At 43.2% G+C, this 21,832-nt stretch overlaps 1 protein-coding gene across 1 annotated transcript in view; it reads left to right on the forward strand.

Moving 5' to 3' along the window:
- plcg2 (phospholipase C, gamma 2) overlaps positions 1-21,832 on the forward strand; it is a 65,786-nt gene that overhangs the window by 39,181 nt on the left and 4,773 nt on the right. Inside the window, exons 5-28 of the mRNA XM_056281833.1 lie at positions 1,898-1,982; positions 2,862-2,942; positions 3,042-3,085; positions 3,324-3,396; positions 3,966-4,067; positions 4,364-4,482; positions 4,732-4,817; positions 7,193-7,310; positions 7,629-7,797; positions 8,035-8,130; positions 10,164-10,250; positions 10,532-10,701; positions 11,438-11,638; positions 11,999-12,121; positions 14,181-14,361; positions 16,240-16,308; positions 16,457-16,566; positions 16,662-16,758; positions 16,899-16,971; positions 17,303-17,475; positions 17,921-18,023; positions 19,525-19,728; positions 20,093-20,232; positions 20,456-20,567. Of these exons, the coding sequence (XP_056137808.1) occupies positions 1,898-1,982; positions 2,862-2,942; positions 3,042-3,085; positions 3,324-3,396; positions 3,966-4,067; positions 4,364-4,482; positions 4,732-4,817; positions 7,193-7,310; positions 7,629-7,797; positions 8,035-8,130; positions 10,164-10,250; positions 10,532-10,701; positions 11,438-11,638; positions 11,999-12,121; positions 14,181-14,361; positions 16,240-16,308; positions 16,457-16,566; positions 16,662-16,758; positions 16,899-16,971; positions 17,303-17,475; positions 17,921-18,023; positions 19,525-19,728; positions 20,093-20,232; positions 20,456-20,567 (2,816 nt within the window). The remainder of the gene's footprint in view (positions 1-1,897; positions 1,983-2,861; positions 2,943-3,041; positions 3,086-3,323; positions 3,397-3,965; positions 4,068-4,363; positions 4,483-4,731; positions 4,818-7,192; positions 7,311-7,628; positions 7,798-8,034; positions 8,131-10,163; positions 10,251-10,531; positions 10,702-11,437; positions 11,639-11,998; positions 12,122-14,180; positions 14,362-16,239; positions 16,309-16,456; positions 16,567-16,661; positions 16,759-16,898; positions 16,972-17,302; positions 17,476-17,920; positions 18,024-19,524; positions 19,729-20,092; positions 20,233-20,455; positions 20,568-21,832) is intronic.

Below are 21,832 nucleotides of genomic sequence, written 5' to 3' on the forward strand. Positions count from 1 at the left end.
CGGTCAGAGCGCCTGTTTAGGGGGGAGGAACTGGGGGGAATGGCATGATCCTCCCACGCACTACGTCCCCCTGGCAAAACTCCTCACTGTCAGGTGAAAAGAAGCAGCTGGAGACTCCACATGTATCGGAGGAGGCATGTGGTAGTCTGCAGCCCTCCCTGGATCGGCAGAAAGGGTGGAGCAGCAACAGGGATGGCTTGGAAGAGTCGGGTAATCGGGGAGAAAAGGGGTAAAAAGAAAAAAAAAATCACGAAAAAAGACTGTTACCAAAATCCGAACAACAAGAATATATCGGAAACCCACCGAGTGCAACTCTGTTCTCCACCACAGCAGAAAAACATAGCCACAGGACAGTTCTGAAGACTCGGGCACAATTTTTCTACACTAACTGAATTCAGCTATCAAGCCGTGGATATGGGGCAATGTTTCTCCACAAGCAGTTACCCAGACTCTGTTACAGAGCAAGCTTACGCCCAGATCCGCCCTGCTATCACAGAAGACATGTGAAGACAGCTCACCCCGCCTGTGCTTGGTGACTGACTTTAATCACTGTGCAAATCAGATCAAACAAATAGTCATGAGACACTGGCTTGTCCTCGGGACGGAGCCCATGCTCCACTCTCTGAGCAACCCCCCTCTTCCCATACAGACGATCATGCACCATCAAAGATACCCTGGTGCACTCAGTCCAAAAACCTGACCACTCAAACCGACTCTCAGTACAAGGGAACTACAAATGCGGGAGATGTGCCCAATCCAACAACACTATCAACTGCAAACACTTTACACACACCCGCACCAGTCGTAAATTCAAGTACACACAGCTCATCAATTGCAATTCCATTAATGTGGTGTACCTGCCCCTGTGGGAAAGCATACGTTGGCCAGACAAAATTATGCCTTAAAACAAGGATATCCGAGCATAAAACTGCTATATGCACAGGCAACCTTGATTACACAATGACAAAACACTACATTGAAGCGACCCGTGGTTCTGCATCATCCTTACGCTTGGTTGCCATAGAACAAGCGACCTCTCCCCACGCCGGAAACCTGCCCAAATTGTTATCACAAAGAGAAATGTTTTGGATAGACAAACTAAATACGATGCAGCAACAAGGGCTAAATGACGACTTCACATTCAAATCTTTTTTGTAAATTCGATTTGAATTTCGATTATGATCACTTACTATAATGATATGTTGATATGTCTGCTGATCCGTGACCTGTGTGCTATGTGATGTTTTTAATTTTGCACTCTGCACATTTCTACCTCCCCCACCCATCTGGTGGGGCAGACCTTTGTAATTGGCTGCACATTGGCTGTACTTGACCTGGCTTTGCATGTGAACATGTGTTAGCCCAGCCAAAATAAAAACGGCAAACATAAGGTGATGTCTTTTTGAAACCTTTATTTTATTTCAGTCTGGTGGGCCTCTGTCACTTTTTGTGGTACATTTTCCTCGTGTTTTCATGGCTGAGCACCCAGCTCCAAATTAGAGGAAGCACACCTGCCGCCTATTGTCTCACATGTGAACACAACTTTTTCTTAGAACATTTCTTTCTCAGAGACAGGGAATCGTTTAAACAAAATGAAACTATCGCTGCAGTGCACACCTTGGTGTTTGGAGGTTTATTTATCACTGATACACAATTTCCCCTAAAAAAAAAGTTGGACACACTGTTTTTGGAAAATGAATGGTATGTTTTACTGCTGCTTCTTTGTTTGAATTTGGAGTCACTCAACCTGAGAGTTTGTAATGTCTGTGCATTGTATCCATCTTTTCCTGTAAAACCCACATAACTCTATTATAGTAGAAACAAAAGACAAATCGCTGGTCAGCATCTGAACTCTCAGCCATTGACTGCATTGGTTCTCTATATCCATCTACCCCAGCATCACCTTGAAGGAGCTGAAGTCCCTCCTCCCACAGCTCAACTACAAAGTGCCCAGCACGCGCTCGCTCAGGGATAAGTTTGCGGTACTCTTTTCCTTTTCACTTCATGTCGTATGTTCATGCCCATTGACTGTGTAGCACAGCCGTCTGATAATCTGCTGAGTCGGTGTCTCTGAGGATGAAGTGATAATGCAGTACACACGCTGAATCTGAATACTAATTCGTTTAACCTGGTTAAGATTGCATTGGTAGGGCGTCCGGGTAGCATAGCGGTCTATTCCGTTACCTACCAACACGAGGATCGTCGGTTCGAATCCCCGTGTTACCTCCGGCTTGGTCGGGCATCCTGAAAGACACAATTGGCTGTGTCTGCAGGTGGAAAGCCGGATGTGGGTATGTGTCCTGGTCGCTGCACTAGTGCCACCTCTGGTCGGTCGGGGTGCCTGTTTAGGGGGGAGGGGGAAGTGGGGGGAATAGCGTGATCCTCTCTCGCGCTACGTCCCCCTGGCGAAATTCCTGACTGTCAGGTGAAAAGAAGCGGCTGGCGACTCCACATGTATAGGAGGAGGCATGTGTTAGTCTGCAGCCCTCCCCGGATCCACAGAGGGGGTGGAGCAGTGACCCGGACAGCTGGGAAGAGGAAGTAATTGGCCGGATACAATTACGGAGAAAAAAAGGGGGGGGGTTGCACTGGTAGATGAGGCGTATCTAAAATTGGCATTTGCAGGTTTTGGCAGAGAAAATTATTTCGTTTTGTCTTCTACTGCACAGACGTTAAAATTGTCCTTTTTTATGTTTTTTCATTAACAAATCTCTGCATTATTGTACCTACCACCTCTGAAAATAATGAAAATTTGGTGAGTCAGAATGGAAATGAATCAGGATGATAATTTCCTTGTAAGTACATGGATTTTGTTGATGTCTGTCCTTTTTTTAACCAGTGTATTCCCCTTGCTTTAACAGGACGTGGGAGCAAAGAAAGACCATCTGGACTTTGAACAGTTTCATAAATTGTACAATCTTTTAATGTTTGAACAGAAAGATGTGAGTCTTAACGTAGCTCGTTATGTGTTTTTAACGACATCTATTCCATATTACACAGTTTTGCCCATTGTTCACATTTTCACTTTTTTTAAATATCAGATCCTTGAGGAGTTCAAAAAGGAATCGTGTGCTTTTATCATGGGGTGAGCATCTCCTCTAGTCATGTTTGTTGATATCCTCATGGGGCTAAACAGGATTTGCACCATTAACACTCCTGACATTTCACACATTAATCTAAGTACAATAAGCATACACAGCATGCTGTCTAGTCTTACAATGTGATAAAAATGCTCTCTTGATGGAATAGTTAAATTTAGTGTGTTTATGCCTTGTCACTGTCAGTGTGGTTATAGTTTGAATTTGATCACTTCTATGTTATAGAAGCACAGATAAGCCTGATGCCTCAGTGGTCCTTCTACATGACTTCCAGCGGTTTCTCCTCTACCAGCAGAAGGTAAGAGCAATCTGTCCCACAGAAAATAGACATTTGTTATATACATACAGTCTGACTGTCAGTCTTCCTGCCTGTCTGTCTGTTTGCCTGTCTGTTTGTCTGTTTACCTGTCTGCATGACTGTTTACCTGTCTGTCTGTCTGCCTGTGTTTACCTGTCTGTCTGTCTGTCTGTCTGCCTGTCTGTCTGTCCGTCTATCTGTCTGTTTGCCTGTCTGCCTGTTTACCTCTGTGTCTGTCCATCTTTTTTTTTGGGTTACACACTACTGAGGAATCTATACTCTGACAAAGATCCGTTTTGGACTGAAACATTAGCTGTTGTAAATAATTGCCTGAACTGCAGGAGAAGTGTGCAGGATTTTTTTTTTTCATTCATTATATATTGAGTTTCTGTCCTCCGCACCTGCACAAAAAATTTGGATGTGCAAGTTTTCCCTTTTCATCGGTTACACACTCAGACACTCGTTCTCTCCACTTCGCCCTTCCTCTGACCCTCACCCACTCACACACTCATTCACACTCACTTCTCCATGCTCCTCTTTTCCTTTTTCTGCCTCCCTTCTCACTCCAGGAGTCTTGGGCCAGTGATCTGAACCTTGTCAGAGAGCTGATGACTACTTTCATTGACGACACCATGAGAAAAACCAATGACCCTGAGTTCACTATTAGTGAGGTATTCATCGGTGTGTCTGTGCATGTGTTTGTATGAGACAGAAAGAGAGTAGGCGAGTGAGTTTGTGTATAAGAGAGAGCAAGGTGAATGAGCGTGTGTGTGTGTGTGTGTGTGAGAGTGAGAGAGAGAGAGAGAGAGAGAGAGAGAGATATACACAGCAATGGCGAAGTGTCATCACTCAAGTGTCTTCTACTGTACGTCATCCGAGCTTCTCTCCCTCTATTTCACCTTCTCCGAGTCCGTCTCTCCCTCTTGAAATTGAAGTCTGTCTTCTGTTCTCTCTCTCTCGTTGACAGTTTTTGAGTTTCCTGTTTTCAAAAGAGAACTCTATCTGGGATGAAAAGTTCTCAGAGATCAGAACTCTGGACATGAACAATCCTCTGTCTCACTACTGGATCAACTCCTCTCACAACACGTCAGTATAATCACACACATAGACACTTTGACACGCTGAAGTCATATAACTTCCTGTTACATTACTAGAACACATAACATTTCAATATCCTCTTACTTTTCTTCAAAAGCTGTGATGGTATTAGTGAGACTGACAGTAATTGAAACGTTAACACCCACTGCCATTAACCGTGTTTGCGGCACACAAGTTAAATTCTATTTATTTTGCAGTAATTTAATGTTGTGTATATGCTGGTGTGTTGTTCCTCAGGTACCTGACAGGTGACCAGCTTCGTAGTGAATCTTCAACAGAGGCCTACGTTCGATGTCTGCGCCTGGGTTGCCGCTGTGTTGAGCGTCAGTAAAAAAAAAAAAATTTTTTTTTAAAAAACAACTAAAAATGTCATACACTTTTGTTTTGTGTGATCCCCCCCCTTTTTTTCTCCCCATTTGTATCTGGCCAATTACCCCACTCTTCCAAGCCATCCCGGTTGCCGCTCCACCCCCTCTGCCAGTCCAGGGACGTCTGCAGACTACCACATGCCTCCTCTGATACATGTGGAGTCGCCAGCCGCTTCTTTTCACCTGACAGTGAGGACTTTCGCTAGGGGGACGTAGCATGTGGGAGGATCATGCTATGCCCTCCAGTTCCCACTCCCCTCTGAACAGGTGCCCCGACCGACCAGGGGAGGTGCTAGTGCAGCAACCAGGACACATACCCACATCCGGCTTCTCACCCGCAAACACGGCCAATTGTGTCTGTAGGTACGCCCGACCAAGCCAGAGGTAACACAGGGATTCGAACCGGCGATCCCCGTGTTAGCAGGCAACAGAATAGACTGCTATGCTACCCTGATGCCCTAAAAATGTCATACACTTTTACACACTGATGTATTTCATTACACTTGAAGAAGGGACTTTCATATGCTATATTCAGCATAAGTAATGATGTTTGTGGGGAAAGTACAACGTTCTCTCCTTCCTCCAAACTGAACAGTGACGAGCCATGAAGCGAGACCTTTAACCTGTAATGGTTTCAGGTGAAACATTTGTCGCTGATGGCAGAACACAACACTGCTGGCACTTGAGAGTACAACTCTTTTAAAACCAATGCAAATAATATTGTTTTGGTACTTTTAGCTGAATGGGTTTTATTTTTAGTTCCAACCAGGTATCATGAGATTTCGTGTCATAGTCATGAAATTTAATCTATGACATCGTGCTGGGCGACACAATGTCACTGAAATTTTCTTGTCCGGCACCACGAAGTTGTATCCAATGCGTTCCTATGGGCCAAGATTTTTTTTGCACGAATCACGTTATCAAGATGCTGGCTCTGGCTGGTCTGGCCTCCTGGGAGAATGCCGGTCACTTACATATATTTGGAAAACACAAAAACTACGGAGGTTAGGGTTAGGGTTAGTGTTATATCTTGTAGTTAGTCCTCCACCCACTATAGGGGGGGGGGCAGTAGAAGGGAGAAGTAAGAAAATGACATGTAAAAAAGCAGTGAGGAAAATAAAGAGAGCTGATGTATAGATGGTTACTGAGCAGTCGTGTCGTTTCTGCTGCCTGATATGTCACGCAACAAAAACTTGGCCCATAGAAATGCATTGGATACAACTTCGTGGCACCGGACAAGAAAATGTCAGTGACATCGTGTCCCCCAGCAGGATTTCATAGATTAAATTTCGTGTCTATGACACGAAATCTCATGATACCGGGCTGTTTAGTTCATGCTGTGTTTCCAGTACGCTGTCCTGGTTGCTGTACACTGTCTGTGATGTGTTTTCATATTGCCGGCAAGCACATTGCAGTGCTGTTCTCCATTCGCTGATTAGTTATAGTACCAATGGGGTGGAAGCATTAGTTCGTACGTATAATGTGTCATGTACGTGATTGGCTGTGAATTGCTGTAGCCAAATTACTCACACCAACAAACAAGAAAAATGACTGTGGCCAATACTGACAACCTTGTTATTGAAATTCAGTCTGTTATTATCACAAAACTTTGTTCTTAATATACTAGACAGGTTTGTCTAGCCAGGTCAAGTCAATTTCATCCATAGGTAAGCTCAATGTGCTTTCCAGTAAAACATAGAAAACACATATAAGGGGATGTCCAGGTAGTGTGGCAGTCTATTCCGTTGCCAACCAACATGGGGATCTCCGGTTCGATCCCTGTTTTACCTCCGGCTTGGTCGGGTGTCCCTACAGACACAATTGGCCGTGTCTGCGGGTGGGAAGCCGGATGTGGGTATGTGTCCTGGTCACTGCACTAGTGCCTCCTCTGGTCGGTTGGGGTGCCTGTTCAGGGGGGAGAGGGAACTGGGGGGAATAGTGTAATCCTCCCACATGCTACATCCCCCTGGCAAAACTCCTCACTGTCAGGTGAAAAGCGGCTGGCGACTCCACATGTATCAGAGGAGGCATGTGGTAGTCTGCAGCCCTCCCCGGATTGGCAGAGGGGGTGGAGCAGCAACCGGGACGGCTCGGAAGAGTGGGGTAATTGGCTGGATACAACTGGGGAGAAAAAGGGGGGAAAATTTCCACAAAAAAAAAAAAAACCCACACACACAAACTACCAAAAGTCTATCCACTCTTGTTTCAATAATAATCATCTTCATTACTCGCAATTTAATTCATGTCTTCGATGTTTTCAACCAACAGCCTTTGGCCTTTGTATTCAGTATATGTGTTATCTTGTGGTGTCTTGCATGGTATCCTCTCAGTGGACTGCTGGGAGGGGCCTGGGGAGCCAATCATCTACCACGGCTGGACCAGGACGACCAAGATCAAGTTTGAAGACGTGGTCAAAGCCATCAATGACCATGCCTTTGTCTCCTCAGAGTGAGCTTCAGAATAAATTACTCTGCTTTTGCTTTTCATTACACTTCATTCTTTTCCATCTTTTTTTTTTCTGTTTTACACTCACATTCATTCCCATGCACACACACATCACAGGCACACACAGTGACACTTTTCACACGTGACTATTTGCCAGATTCTGTTTGCGTTGACTGAAGAAGACGTTTTTCAGCAGCCATAAGTGTTAATTTTCTCAAACTTACTTGAATACTCAATCACACATGCCGCATAAAAACAAAAACACAAAAGGGGTTTGTTCAAAAGTGTCACTGTTTTTTGTTTTTTTTTGCTCCCTCACAGATACCCATTGATTCTCTCCATTGAGGAGCATTGTCCCCTTGAGCAGCAGCGTCAGATGGCTCGTATTTTCAGAGACGTGTTTGGAGACAAACTGCTAACAGAACCTGTGGAGCAGATGGCTGAGCAGTTACCTACTCCCACACAGCTCAAGGGCAAGATCATACTCAAGGTATAGAGTGTGGGTGTTTGTGTGTGTGTGTGTGTGTGTGTGTGTGTGTGTGTGTGTGTGTGTGTGTGTGTGTGTGTATGCACACGCGTGCGCACATGAGAGCGTGAGTGTGTTAGCACAAATAGCACAGAACCCATTCTGTCCAATTCTATTCTGTTCTATTCTATTCTATTCTATTCTACATCATTTATCTCTTTTGATGGGCATTACCATGCTCTCCCTTCTGTCCTTTTGCAGCACAAGAAGTTGAATGTGGAGGGAGGAGTAAGCACCAAGGACTTCAGGAAGGGGCAGAAACAGGGAGACCTGGAGATCTGGGACCCAGTTGACCAGGTACAATACAACCTAGTTATCTAAAGACTGGCAGGCTCAGGAGTCGCAAATGTGTCATGGAAAACACAATGATTTCAAAGCTACGGGCCGTTTCATGTTGCGAAAGCCTTTCTGGTGCACTAAATTAATTACAGTAGGATAGGAAGCTAATGATCTAACAAACAGGGGACACTGTGCTCAATTCCTATGCAAAAAGTTGAGGTTCAACCTGATTAAACCCTGACAGTATCACTATTTGGCTTAGGTCTTAGTTACACCATTAAGTAAATTTTCATCGTGCACAAAAAAAAAAATATATATATACACTACCGTTCAAAAGTTTGGGATCACCCAAACAATTTCGTGTTTTCCATGAAAAGTCACACTTATTCACCACCATATGTTGTGAAATGAATAGAAAATAGAGTCAAGACATTGACAAGGTTAGAAATAATGATTTGTATTTGAAATAAGATTTTTTTTACATCAAACTTTGCTTTCGTCAAAGAATCCTCCATTTGCAGCAATTACAGCATTGCAGACCTTTGGCATTCTAGCTGTTAATTTGTTGAGGTAATCTGGAGAAATTGCACCCCACGCTTCCAGAAGCAGCTCCCACAAGTTGGATTGGTTGGATGGGCACTTCTTTGAGCAGATTGAGTTTCTGGAGCATCACATTTGTGGGGTCAATTAAACGCTCAAAATGGCCAGAAAAAGAGAACTTTCATCTGAAACTCGACAGTCTATTCTTGTTCTTAGAAATGAAGGCTATTCCATGCGAGAAATTGCTAAGAAATTGAAGATTTCCTACACCGGTGTGTACTACTCCCTTCAGAGGACAGCACAAACAGGCTCTAACAGGTACTATTTAATGAAGATGCCAGTTGGGGACCTGTGAGGCGTCTGTTTCTCAAACTAGAGACTCTAATGTACTTATCTTCTTGCTCAGTTGTGCAACGCGGCCTCCCACTTCTTTTTCTACTCTGGTTAGAGCCTGTTTGTGCTGTCCTCTGAAGGGAGTAGTACACACCGGTGTAGGAAATCTTCAATTTCTTAGCAATTTCTCGCATGGAATAGCCTTCATTTCTAAGAACAAGAATAGACTGTCGAGTTTCAGATGAAAGTTCTCTTTTTCTGGCCATTTTGAGCGTTTAATTGACCCCACAAATGTGATGCTCCAGAAACTCAATCTGCTCAAAGAAGTGCCCATCCAACCAATCCAACTTGTGGGAGCTGCTTCTGGAAGCGTGGGGTGCAATTTCTCCAGATTACCTCAACAAATTAACAGCTAGAATGCCAAAGGTCTGCAATGCTGTAATTGCTGCAAATGGAGGATTCTTTGACGAAAGCAAAGTTTGATGTAAAAAAAATCTTATTTCAAATACAAATCATTATTTCTAACCTTGTCAATGTCTTGACTCTATTTTCTATTCATTTCACAACATATGGTGGTGAATAAGTGTGACTTTTCATGGAAAACACAAAATTGTTTGGGTGATCCCAAACTTTTGAACGGTAGTGTATATATATATATATATATATATTTGCACAAAAGAAATTAAATTAGCCAATTTCAACAGTTTTTTTTTTGTGTGTGTTTCTGGAGATCACCTCACTTTGCTGTGGTCTATTTCTTGCAGCCCCACTTTGAAAACGCACTACTATGGAAAACCCGAGATCTGTTTTACCTTGTGATGAATGCCTATTATAGCAGTAGTAGTGGTATTAGAAGAGCCAGAAGCAGTTGTAGTGATGTATCATTCTTACAATTAAACATTTATTCATTATTGAAACAAATTCTTTTGTCACTGCAACAAAGACTTATTGCTGATATTATCACTGATGGAACTTTCTTGTCAATCAAAAGACAGATTTATAATCTGAGTTAGCTGGGATCTGGAATTTCAATACATTTCAGTATTACAACTTGTGTTTTTGCAGATTTTTACAGAATTTTCCTTCCTTTTTAAATGTGGTTGTCAGTTGCACTTTGTAACCTTTGCACATGGTGAAAGAGCTTGAAATGTGAAATGTGAATTTCGCTTCCTCCTTAGAGGTGGAACAAGCACTACTGCGTGATCTCAGATGATAAGCTGTACTATGCAGAAGAGTACGAGGAGGAGGAGGAAGATCCCAGGAAGGTGTAACACTTAGAGAATTGCATATACCTGCTCTGTCCACTAGATACTGCCATTTCTTTTTTTTTTTTCATCGTTCCCAGACCTCTCTTAATTATACTCTCTACTTCCCCTTCTTCCTCACCCTTTGGTTCTCTTTTCTTCTGTCTTCCTTTCACCTCCTGTTTCCCACCTCGACCCCTTATTTCCCTTCTGCTCCCTCTTTTTTACCTTCCCTACCTCAATTTCATCTTTCTTTTCCCCCCAACCGAATCCTTTCTCTCCCTCCCATGTATTGGTCTCAGTACCAAGATCTCCACATTTCAGAGCCCTGGTTTCATGGTCGTGTGCGGGAGGGCAGGCAGATGGCTGAGAGACTACTGCAGGAGTTTTGTGCTGAGTCGGGGGGCAGAGATGGTACCTTCTTGGTCAGAGAGAGTTACACTTACCTCACAGACTTCACTCTCTCCTTCTGGTAATTCTCCATTTTTCTGATGAAAGAGCCTTTTTTTTTTCTCCCCAATTGTATTTGGCCAATCACCCCACTCTTCTGAGCCGTCCCGGTCGCCGCTCCACCCCCTCTGCCAATCCCGGGAGGGCTGCAGACTACCACATGCCTCCTCCGATACATGTGGAGTCACCGGGTGCTTCTTTTCACCTGACAGTGAGGAGTTTTGCCAGGGGGACGTAGCGCGTGGGAGGATCACGCTATTCCCCCCAGTTCCCCCTCCCCCCTGAACAGGTGCCCTGACTGACCAGAAGAGGCGCTAGTACAGCGACCAGGACACATAACCACATCTGGCTTCCCAACTGCAGGCACAGCCAATTGTGTCTGTAGGGATGCCCGATCAAGCCGAAGGTAACATGGGGATTCGAACCGACGATCCCCGTGTTGGTAGGCAATGGAATAGACCGCTTTCAGAAAGGGCCTTTTATCAGCCTAATATTTAGACAACGGCCCAAAAAGAGCCCACAAACGATGCTATCAGAGCCTCAGCACAGGCCGGCTGCATAATATTTCCAGATAATACTGTACATTTTTGATTTTGAGCCCACCCTACTGAGTTAAGTGAAAAATGTAATCTTGTGCATCTGCGTGTATGTTGGAAGTTATTCACGTTACTTTAGTGTGTATATGTCTGAGTATATTCTGTGGTTGGAAATGCTTTTAAATCTATGCACCATTTTAACATTTCTTCTGCGTGTTTTAGGCGCAGCGGGAGGGTACAGCACTGTCGTATTCGCTCTGGTTCAGAGGAAGGCTACACTTATTACTTCCTGACACCCAACCTCCACTTCCCCAGCTTATATGCTTTGATCCAGCACTATCGCAGCAACCCTCTACGTTCCCACGACTTCGAGCTACGCCTGACTGATGCTGTGCCAAAGGCTGACCCACACCTACAAGAGGGGTTTGTCTCACAGGAGCATACACAAGTCAAATAAAAAACACATAGGTCCATATGTCTGGGGCATGGGAATATGTTTTACTACACACTAAATCAGTTTATTTGTTTTGTTTGTTGCTAATGCTCTGGCTCTGTCTCTCAATATAAAACTGTCACGTTCTCACTCACGCTCACATACTATATGGTCTATCTATCACTCTGTTGCTTTCCTGCAGTCAAACACACACATGTGCGTATACACACACAAACAGCCACTCTCTTTCCCCTCTAATGCTCAGTCTCTCTTATTTACACACAGAATACACACGTAACCCTTATCCTGAGCGTGTGTGTGTGTGTGTGTGTGTTGTGTGTGTTGTGTAGGTGGTTCTACAGTAACCTGAGCAGAGGGCAGGCAGAAGACTACCTGTTGAGGATTCCCAGAGACGGAGCGTTTCTAATCAGACAGCGAGAGGGAGAGCCAGACTCCTATGCCATCACATTCAGGTGAAATTAAATGTGTCAATATCAAGCTCTTTGTCGATTTAATGTGTGTTATAATACATGAAAGGTACAACTCCTCTAACTTTTCCTTACACAGTTTCAGGATTTCCCTCAGGTATATACAAACCCCAATTCCAATGAAGTTGGGATGTTGTGTAAAACGTAAATAAAAACAAAATACAATGATTTGCAAATCCTTTTCGACCTATATTCAGTTGAATACACTACAAAGACAAGATATTTAATGTTCAAACTGATAAACTTTGTTTTTTTTGCAAATATTCACTCATTTTGAATTTGATGCCTGCAACATGTTCCAAAAAAGCTGGGGCAGGGGCATGTTCACCACTGTGTTATATCACCTTTCCTTTTAACAACACTCAATAAGCATTTGGGAACTGAGGACACTAATTGTTGAAGCTTTGTAGGTGGAATTCTTTCCCATTCTTGCTTGATGTATGACTTCAGTTGCTCAACAGTCCGGGGTCTCCGTTGTCGTATTTTGTGCTTCATAATGCGCCACACATTTTCAATGGGAGACAGGTCTGGACTGCAGGCAGGCCAGTCTAGTACCCACACTCTTTTACTACGAAGCCACGCTGTTGTAACACGTGCAGAATGTGGCTTGGCATTGTCTTGCTGAAATAAGCAGAGACGTCCCTGAAAATGACGTCGCTTGGATGGCAGCATATGTTGCTCCAAAACCTGTATGTACCTTTCAGCATTAATGGTGCCTTCACAGATGTGCAAGTTACCCATGGTGCCATGGGCACTAACACACCCCCATACCATCACAGATGCTGGCTTTTGAACTTTGCGCTGATAACAATCTGGACGGTCCTTTTCCTCTTTAGCCCGGAGGACACGACGTCCATGATTTTCAAAAACAATTTGAAATGTGGACTCGTCAGACCACAGCACACTTTTCCACTTTGCGTCAGTCCATCTCAGATGAGCTCCGGCCCAGAGAAGCCAGCGGCGTTTCTGGGTGTTGTTGATATATGGCTTTTACTTTGCATGGTAGAGTTTTAACTTGCACTTGTAGATGTAGCAACAAACTGTGTTAACTGACAGTGGTTTTCCGAAGTGTTCCTGAGCCCACGTGGTAATAGCCTTTACAGAATGATGTCAGTTTTTAAAGCAGTGCCGCCTGAGGGATCGAAGGTCACTGGCTTTCAATGTTGGTTTTCGGCCTTGCCGCTTACATGCAGATTTCTCCAGATTCTCTGAATCTTTTGATGATATTATGGACTGTAGATGATGAAATCCCTAAATTCCTTGCAGTTGAACGTTGAGAAACATTGTTCTTAAACTGTCTGACTATTTGCTCATGCAGTTGTTCACAACATGGTGAATCTGGCCCCATCCTTGCTTGTGAACGGCTGAGCCCTTCGGGGATGCTCCTTTTATACCCAATCATGACACTCACCTGTTTCCAGTTAACCTGTTCACCTGTGGAATGTTCCAAACAGGTGTTTTTTGAGCATTCCTCAACTTTCCCAGTCTTTTGTTGCCCCTGTCCCAGCTTCTTTGGAACGTGTTGTAGGCATCAAATTCAAAATGAGTGAATATTTGCAAAAAACAATAAAGTTTATCAGTTTGAACATAAAATATCTTGTCTTTGTAGTGTATTCAATTGAATATAGGTCGAAAAGGATTTGCAAATCATTGTATTCTGTTTTTATTCACGTTTTACATAACGTCCCAACTTCATTGGAATTGGGGTTTTGTATACGAAATTTTTATATTAGCCTAGTATTGGCATCTGCCCATAGCCAAAGGTATTACTGGGGCCAGGATTAAGCCAAAAAGGCTATTTAAGTATTAATCTATGACTTCATTAATTGCAGTAGGAAATGAAATCAACTATCAGAGGCTGCTCTCACTGTAGTGATTCTACATAGGTAAATTGTGTTGGAAATACACACACACACACAAAAAAGGCTATCGAAGGCCACCTGCCTACAGTCAGTAAATGAGTTGGCTCCTTTCATATCTAAATGGTAATGGTGACAGTTCCTGTATCATTTGCATCATCATCTGTATGATTTTTGTCCCTTAGAGGTGATGGTAAGGTGAAGCACTGCCGCATTGAGAGGGAGGGCAACATGTTCCTCCTCGGCACTACCACAGAGTTTGAGAGCCTGGTGGAGTTGGTCAACTACTTCAGAAAGAAGCCACTGTATCGTAAAATTAAACTACGTTACCCAGTCACCCCTGAGCTGGTGGAACGCTTCAGCAAGGTGAGTTAGGAGAGAGAGGTAAGGGGACACAGTTGAAATTTAATGTGCGTAACAGAATCATTGTTTGTCTTTGTGCTTTTTAGTAAATCCTAATAGCATGATGACTAACAGGAACTTATGACACTATCCTATATCTATATTTGGCGAAAGAGGGAAATGTATTCATACAGTATGTCTATATATCATAAACGGAGTTAAGTAAAATGTGCAGATATTGGAGGAATAGTAGGGCAGAATGCTTTTTCTCACAGCAAGAGGATGCTGTGTCAAACTCAGCCCTCCTGTGCAGTTTCCATGTAGTGCTGTATTTGTATGAGAGTTCTTCTACGGTCTAAAAACGTGCAGATTGAGTGTGTCTGCTTGGATGAACTCTAACCTGAATAGGATTAATTGGGTATAGAGAATGGATGAATGAAAAACGAGTTGTGTTGTCTCGTGCCTATAATGGGCTTGTAATGATTTTACGGCCCACACCAACATATTATCTCTTGGCATTATCTTGCATTTAACTGAAACTGAAAAATAATATTTCAGGAATGTGCAATCCCACTCTCTTTAGAAATAAAATCTGCAGAAGTGAATAAAATTCATGCAGTATGTGATCTGTGAGAGATGGAGGTGTTCTAATATGTAATAGAGAGGGAGATGGTAACTGTGCAGGACAAAGAAGGAAGAATGGGTGAAAGAGACTTTGTAGCCTGTGGTGGAGGTGTTATAGAGGAGTAACAGATGTGCCTATGTGTGCAGAGGAAGAGAGGAAAAGAGGGTGGTAGACTTGAGCTTTCAATTGAAAGGTGAGCACTGACACATAATAATAATAATAATAATAATAATAATGATAATCATTACATTTATATAGCGCTCTAGACACCCAAACCCACATTGAAGGGGGTAACTCACCTCAACCATCACCAATGTGTAGCACCACCTAGGTGATGCACAGCAGCCATTTTGCACCAGAACATTCACCACACATCAGCTTGAGGTAGAGAGGGAGGAATCATTGAGCCAATTACATGGGGGTATGATTAGGTGGCCAGATGGAGAGAGCCAGATTGGAATTTTGTCAGGACACCAGGGAACCCCCTACTCTTTGTGATAAGTGCCATGACATCTGCCAGACATTAATATTTCTACAAATCTTTACAGTTGTATAAAAATGTACCCAGTAATTCCTATTTAGTTTCCTTTTTTTTGTTTACGTTTAAGCCCAACTTTATATTGACTAGCCTTGGTTGCCAGGTTCCTTTTATATATGGCCTGTGAGACTCAAAAATCAACTACAATGGGGTGTCCGGGTAGCGTAGCGGTCTATTCCGTTGCCTACCAACATGGGGATCGCCGGTTCGAATCCCCGTGTTGCCTCTGGCTTGGTCAGGCATCCCTACAGACACAATTGTCTGTGTCTGCAGGCGGGAAGCCGGATGTGGGTATGTGTCCTGGTCGCTGCACTAGCGCCTCCTCTGGTTGGTCAGGGCATCTGTTCAGGGGGGAAGGGGAACTGGGGAGAACAGCGTGATCCTCCCACGTGCTACATCCCCCTGGTGAAACTCCTCACTGTCAGGTGAAAAGAAGTGGCTGGCGACTCCGCATGTATCGGAGGAGACATGTGGTAGTCTGTAGCCCTCCCCGGATCGGCAGAGGGGGTGTAGCAGTAACCGGGATGGCTCAGAAAAGTGTGGTAATTGGCCGGATACAACTGGGGAGAAAAAAGGAGAAACCCCCCCCCAAAAAAAAATCAACTACAATGTACATAATTTAAAGGATAAGAGTGCATTAAAAAAAAAAGTATTCAAAAGGTCTATCTCATCCCAGGTTGAAAAATGTTAAAGGTACCAGGTGCAGCGGTGCCACAAACACTTTATTCTGTCTCCACAGGAGAGAGGCTGTGCCTCCCTGTATGACATCAAGACCTACGTGGAACCCAATGAAATTGAGCCATCATTGGTAAATACACATCAGTCATTTCATTGTTTTTTCGATTCTACAATGGCACGTTGTGTATCTAAACCGAGTTTTGAGTTTTCTTACGCAGCTTTCGATGATGTGGTTATTCAGTGTGCTGTGTATATGTGTGTGTTCGTCTCCTCTCTAGCCTCAAAGCACTGTTAAAGCCTTGTACGGCTATCAAGCAACACGGCCCGATGAGCTGACCTTCTGCAAGGGTGCTTTGATACACAATGTTTCAAAGGAGAATGATGGATGGTAGGCTTAATCACTCATATGCAGGCACACACCATAAACACACACACACGCACAAATAAACAGATCATGTCATTTTCCTTTAATTGCCACTACAGGTGGAAAGGGGACTATAGTGGTAAGCTGCAACTGTTCTTCCCGGCCAACTATGTGGAGGAAGTGTCAAGCAATACCAAGCCTGAGGCCAAGGATAAGGTATAGATTAAGGCTTATTAGAGTTTGACTGAGTTTATAGTTTACTGATTAATCACAAACTGATAAAGTGTATGTACATGAACAGAACAGAGTCAAAATGATATCTGGTGTGACGTGTTTTCTGTGGTGTAACAAAACAGGACATGGAAGACAACCCTTTGGGTGAGCTTTGTAAGGGCATTGTTGACATCTCCCAGTGTTGCATCCAAAAAAGTGAGTATCCCTACTTCCTACTGTGTCCAACGTGTGTTTGATAGCCAACCCATTTAAGTCTCAGTACAAGGTGTTCATCTTAATACTACTGTGTAAACCTACTCTCACTCTCTCTCCTCTGTGCCCACCTTCACTGCTCTCCTCTCCTTTTTTGCCTCTCTCTCTTCTTTATTCACCTGCCAACAACCCTTCTTTGTCACCCCCTCTGTACTTCCTTCCTTCAAATTCCTCCGTGTGATTTGCTCAACCAAAAAACTCATTTTCTTTCTTTCTCTTTTTTTTGTTCTTTCTTTCTTTCTTTCTCTCTGCCCACCTTACCCTTCCTATTCAGTGAAGAATGGCAAGAATGGGAAGCTCCATGTGCTGACCCTGCAGGAGAAAGAGGGTGACAGTCTGCAGTTTGATCTGGCAGCTGACTCTCTGGAGGAGCTGTTTGAATGGTACCAGGTGGCGTGGGACATCACCCAGAGGGAGATAAATAAGCAGTACAAAAGGAAACAAGAGGCTAGTACCTCATGGTATTTGATACCACTGTACCACTATATGTAGACATGGAAATATTTCTCTTCCGTCAGGCTACCACCACAGAAGAAGATGGTTGTGTAAGGCCATTACTCCAGTAAGCTTTCAAAACCATCGTCAAAGGGGTTTTGTCAGTTCATTGAACAGCCGTTCATATTTCTTTATCTCTTTAAGTCCGTTGCTGATAAAGAGGATATATTTAATGATTCGGCTTAATAACCTAGCTCTCCATCTCCAATGAGGACATTAAGAAAATAGGAGATGAAAAAAATCTTCAAATACTGAATTTGACTTTAGAATTTGACAATTAACAAAACCTGTTGAATTCAACTTTTTTTGTGTTGATTACAATAAGGAGTTTAGACAGTGGTCTGTTAAGTGTGTTATCATGCAAACAGGATGGGGCTGTTTCTCTGTCCAACCACAGATGAAGCAGCAAGAAGAAGTGGAAAAGCGAAGTGAGGTTGCCATGGAGATGTCGGACCTGGTCATCTACTGTCAACCTCGCAGCAAGGAGAAGGACCGCTTTGGTACAGGCTATGTAGACATATATACTCTATCTCACAACGCGCATGCACGCACACACACACACACACACACACACACACACACACACACACACACACACACACACACACACACACACACACACACACACAAGCAGTGATGGTGGGGGGGACTTGAAGGAATAAGAGCAGAGAACATTGCATCCTCAGAAGTCCATTTTGATTGTTCCATTTGCGACTCTTAAATGTGAAAATTTAAACCAGAATTTACATGATTGTTTTTGACTTTTAAATGGTTACCAGTTCTCGTTTGTTACTTCTAAAGGTTAGCATTTGTGTGCAGGAGTGTAGCAGCTCAATGTGCAGTCATTGAGGTAAACTTTTCCTCAAGCTAAGTTAAAGCAGCATCAGGTGACTTTCCTGTCTTTTATGTCAACTGTCTTTTATGTCCGTCTTGGGAGAGAGATCCCTCTTCTGTTGCTCTTCCTGAGGTTTCTTCCTAGTTTTTCTCCTCGTTAAAGGTTTTTTTTTAAGGAGTTGTTCCTTATCTGATGCGAGGGTCTAAGGACAGGTTTGTGTTGCTGTAAAGCCCACTGAGGCAAATTTGTAATTTGTGATATTGGGCTATACAAATAAAACTGACTTGACTAACTGTAACAAAGACAAACAAGGGCTATTTTTTTCATAGTGTGGCAACAATTTACATGCAATAACTTACAAGCCATAGCTTGAAAGACTAAGAGTTATATTCACAGAGAAGTTATAGTAAAATGTCTATGCTCTGTGTGCTATGTGCTGTGAAGCAATCCCTTTTTTAAGTGCTTTGAGTGGTCTGTAGACTAGAGAAGCACTATATAAATGCAGTCCATTTACCATTTATTTCTTAGGAGGCTTTGTGCCCGATGGCAGACAAAATGCATAGTGAAAACAAGGCTTCTAGGGAAATGATCTGAGCAGCGATTTTGCCATTCTCCAATAGCCATCACACTAAAGTGCCCGGAAGTCTATGGAACTCCATTTACTTCCAATGTATTTATTATTTCTTCTCTCCTAAACGCATCACCATCCCAGACACCAAACATGCCTCAGGGATCACACATAGGGTCCACATCAGGCATATGCCTCATGGGTCATCAGGTGCTTGGACCCCGCTGTTTGGCTACCCTTCAAACACCATTAGTTATGTTTCTAGATATACTTGCAAATGTGCACACATGCAAAACTTGTGCTCACAAAATTCATTCATTCATTCATTCATCGTCAGCCGCTTCTCCGGGGTCGGGTTGGTCGGTGGCAACAAGCTAAGTAGGGCACGTGCCGGGGAGAGGCACGCTCACAAAATCACAAACATTAACGTGCAGGTTTGGTCACTGAAGGCGTTAAACATGGCAATCCACCTAAATGGGCATTTTGATATAGATACCATACTCTCATAATATAGACACTAATTACAATATACACATTATACTCAAACTCTTTGCACCCCTTACCATGTCTTAATAACTCTACCTCCGTCTCTCCACAGACAGCTACAACTACAAAGAGATCCGCTCCTTTGTGGAGAACAAGACGCCGGGAAAGAGCCGGATGCAGGACTTCTTGAAGTACAATCGCAAGGCTCTGAGTCGGATCTACCCTAAAGGCCAGCGTGTAGAGTCCTCGAACTATGACCCTTACCCTCTGTGGGCTGTTGGTAGTCACATGGTCGCACTCAACTTCCAGACCGCAGGTGGGTTTGCAGGACAGGTTGCCAGAAAAGGGAATTCAGCTGTCGCAAGTTAGGCCAGATATTTATAAAAAAGAGAATAAAAAGACAATGTTAAAGAAGTATAAGAGAAAGTATTTACAAAAACAAATCTTAATATCTAGTAGGACAAACTAGATATCAGGTTCATATTGGTAAATTATACATTTCAAGTAAAAAAAATGTTGAGGAATCAACATTTAAATGGACATTATAAATCTGGCCGTTGTCACACAAAGTCTTGCTGTTTGTCCTGCATTTGAACGTTTGCATCTTGTCACCCCAGTTGCAATGTGTATTATACATACGTTGGAAAGTAGAATTAAGTTCTATTTGTATGCTCACCTAGATAAATATACCCAGCTAAACAGCGCCCTATTTAGTCTGAATGGACAAACGGGTTATGTCCTGCAGCCAGAGATGATGCGCTGCCATAGCTATGACCCCCAGCAGGAAAAGAGGAAGGTCAAGTACAACATTGTCATCAGGGTATGTCTGCACACAAACAATCCCATGGATTATCACACCTTCATCGTCATCATTATCATCAGTTTTGCTTTGTCTTTCCTGTTTATTTCCGCATAATTTTAGTGTCTAGAGTGCAAGAATAAATGAATATGGTGTGTGTGTCTGTCTGTACTATGATGGGTTTGCTTGGTGTGAGAGCACTCTGTGAAAGGGATCGTGTTGGACCTCTCATCCCTCTGTTCAGGTGATTGCTGCCAGGCACCTTCCTAAACCCGGCCGCAGCATTGCCAGTCCCTTTGTAGAGATTGAGCTTTGTGGACACATGGAAGACAGCAAGTTCAAGACAATTGTTTTCCGTAAGTAAAAAAGGGAAGGTTGAAATCGGGGTGGCAGCATGAAAGGAGAGGGAAAACATGGGGAGAAGAGAAAGATTAAAGTGAAAGGGAAAGTGGAAAAAGTGTAGTGAAAGTTTAAGAATGAGTACAAAAAAGCATAAAAAAAGGAGAAGGAAATGGGTCGGCGTGTTTCAGGGTTGTTATCTGAGGAGTGAAAAAGCTGAAAAGAAGCAGATGATGTTCAACATATGTTCCATTTGAGATTTTAAATGTGGCTAAGCAAATGAGCTAATGACCCTGTGGGAGAACGTTTACCAGCACCCTGTTTAAACCTGTGTTTACATTATCGGGGGACGTTGACTCATTGTCCTCATGCATTCTCAGCAATGCTCTGCGTCACAATTGTTTACTGTACACACATTCAGAACTGCAAGATGCCAAGTAAAACCTCGATATTGTGTGAGACTGAATGCACGAAGGAATACTTCGGACTCAACTATGTTTGAAAAAAACACCTTGACAGCAGTTGTTGAAAAAAGGGGAGAGTGTTTCTTCTTCACTTTCCTTGTACAATTATTCATTTGGTAACCCTACAAATCATTTTAAAAGTACTTTAGATATTAATGTCTGGATGTTACAAAACTTTTTACAACTCAACCAGGATAAAAATGAAATTTTAATCATAGGTTCTTAAGCTCAGAGAGGGAAACTGGTCACAAAATTAAATTCCCTTGGACTCACCCCGGGCCAACAAAGCAAGAAACGTTAGTCTGGTCTTTGACTCAGACCTGAACTTTAAGGGGTCTGTCACCAAATTTGCTTTTTATCACCTCAAAAATATTGCTCGAGTGCAACCACGTCTCTCTCTGAGTGACACAGAGAGACTAATGCACACTTTTATATCAAGCAGGCTGCACTATTGTAATGCTCTGCTATCTGGTCTAGCCATAAAAAGTCATAAATCAGCTGCAGGTGATTCTGAACTCTGCAGCCCGAGTGCTGACCAGGACCAGGAGGAGAGAACACATTACACCTGTTTTATAGTCCCTACATTGGTTGCCTTTCAGCTTCCATCTACTACTACTACTACTACTACTACTTTCGGCTGCTCCCGTTAGGGGTCGCCACAGCGGATCATCCGTTTCCATTTCTTCCTGTCTTCTGCGTCTTCCTCTGTCACACCAGCCACCTGCATGTCTTCCCTCACCACATCCATAAACCTCCTCTTTGGCCTTCCTCTTCTCCTCTTCCCTGGCAGCTCCATATTCAGCATCCTTCTCCCAATA

The sequence above is a fragment of the Lampris incognitus genome, chromosome 6 (assembly GCF_029633865.1).
Source record: "Lampris incognitus isolate fLamInc1 chromosome 6, fLamInc1.hap2, whole genome shotgun sequence".
Taxonomy (NCBI): Eukaryota; Metazoa; Chordata; class Actinopteri; order Lampriformes; family Lampridae; genus Lampris; species Lampris incognitus.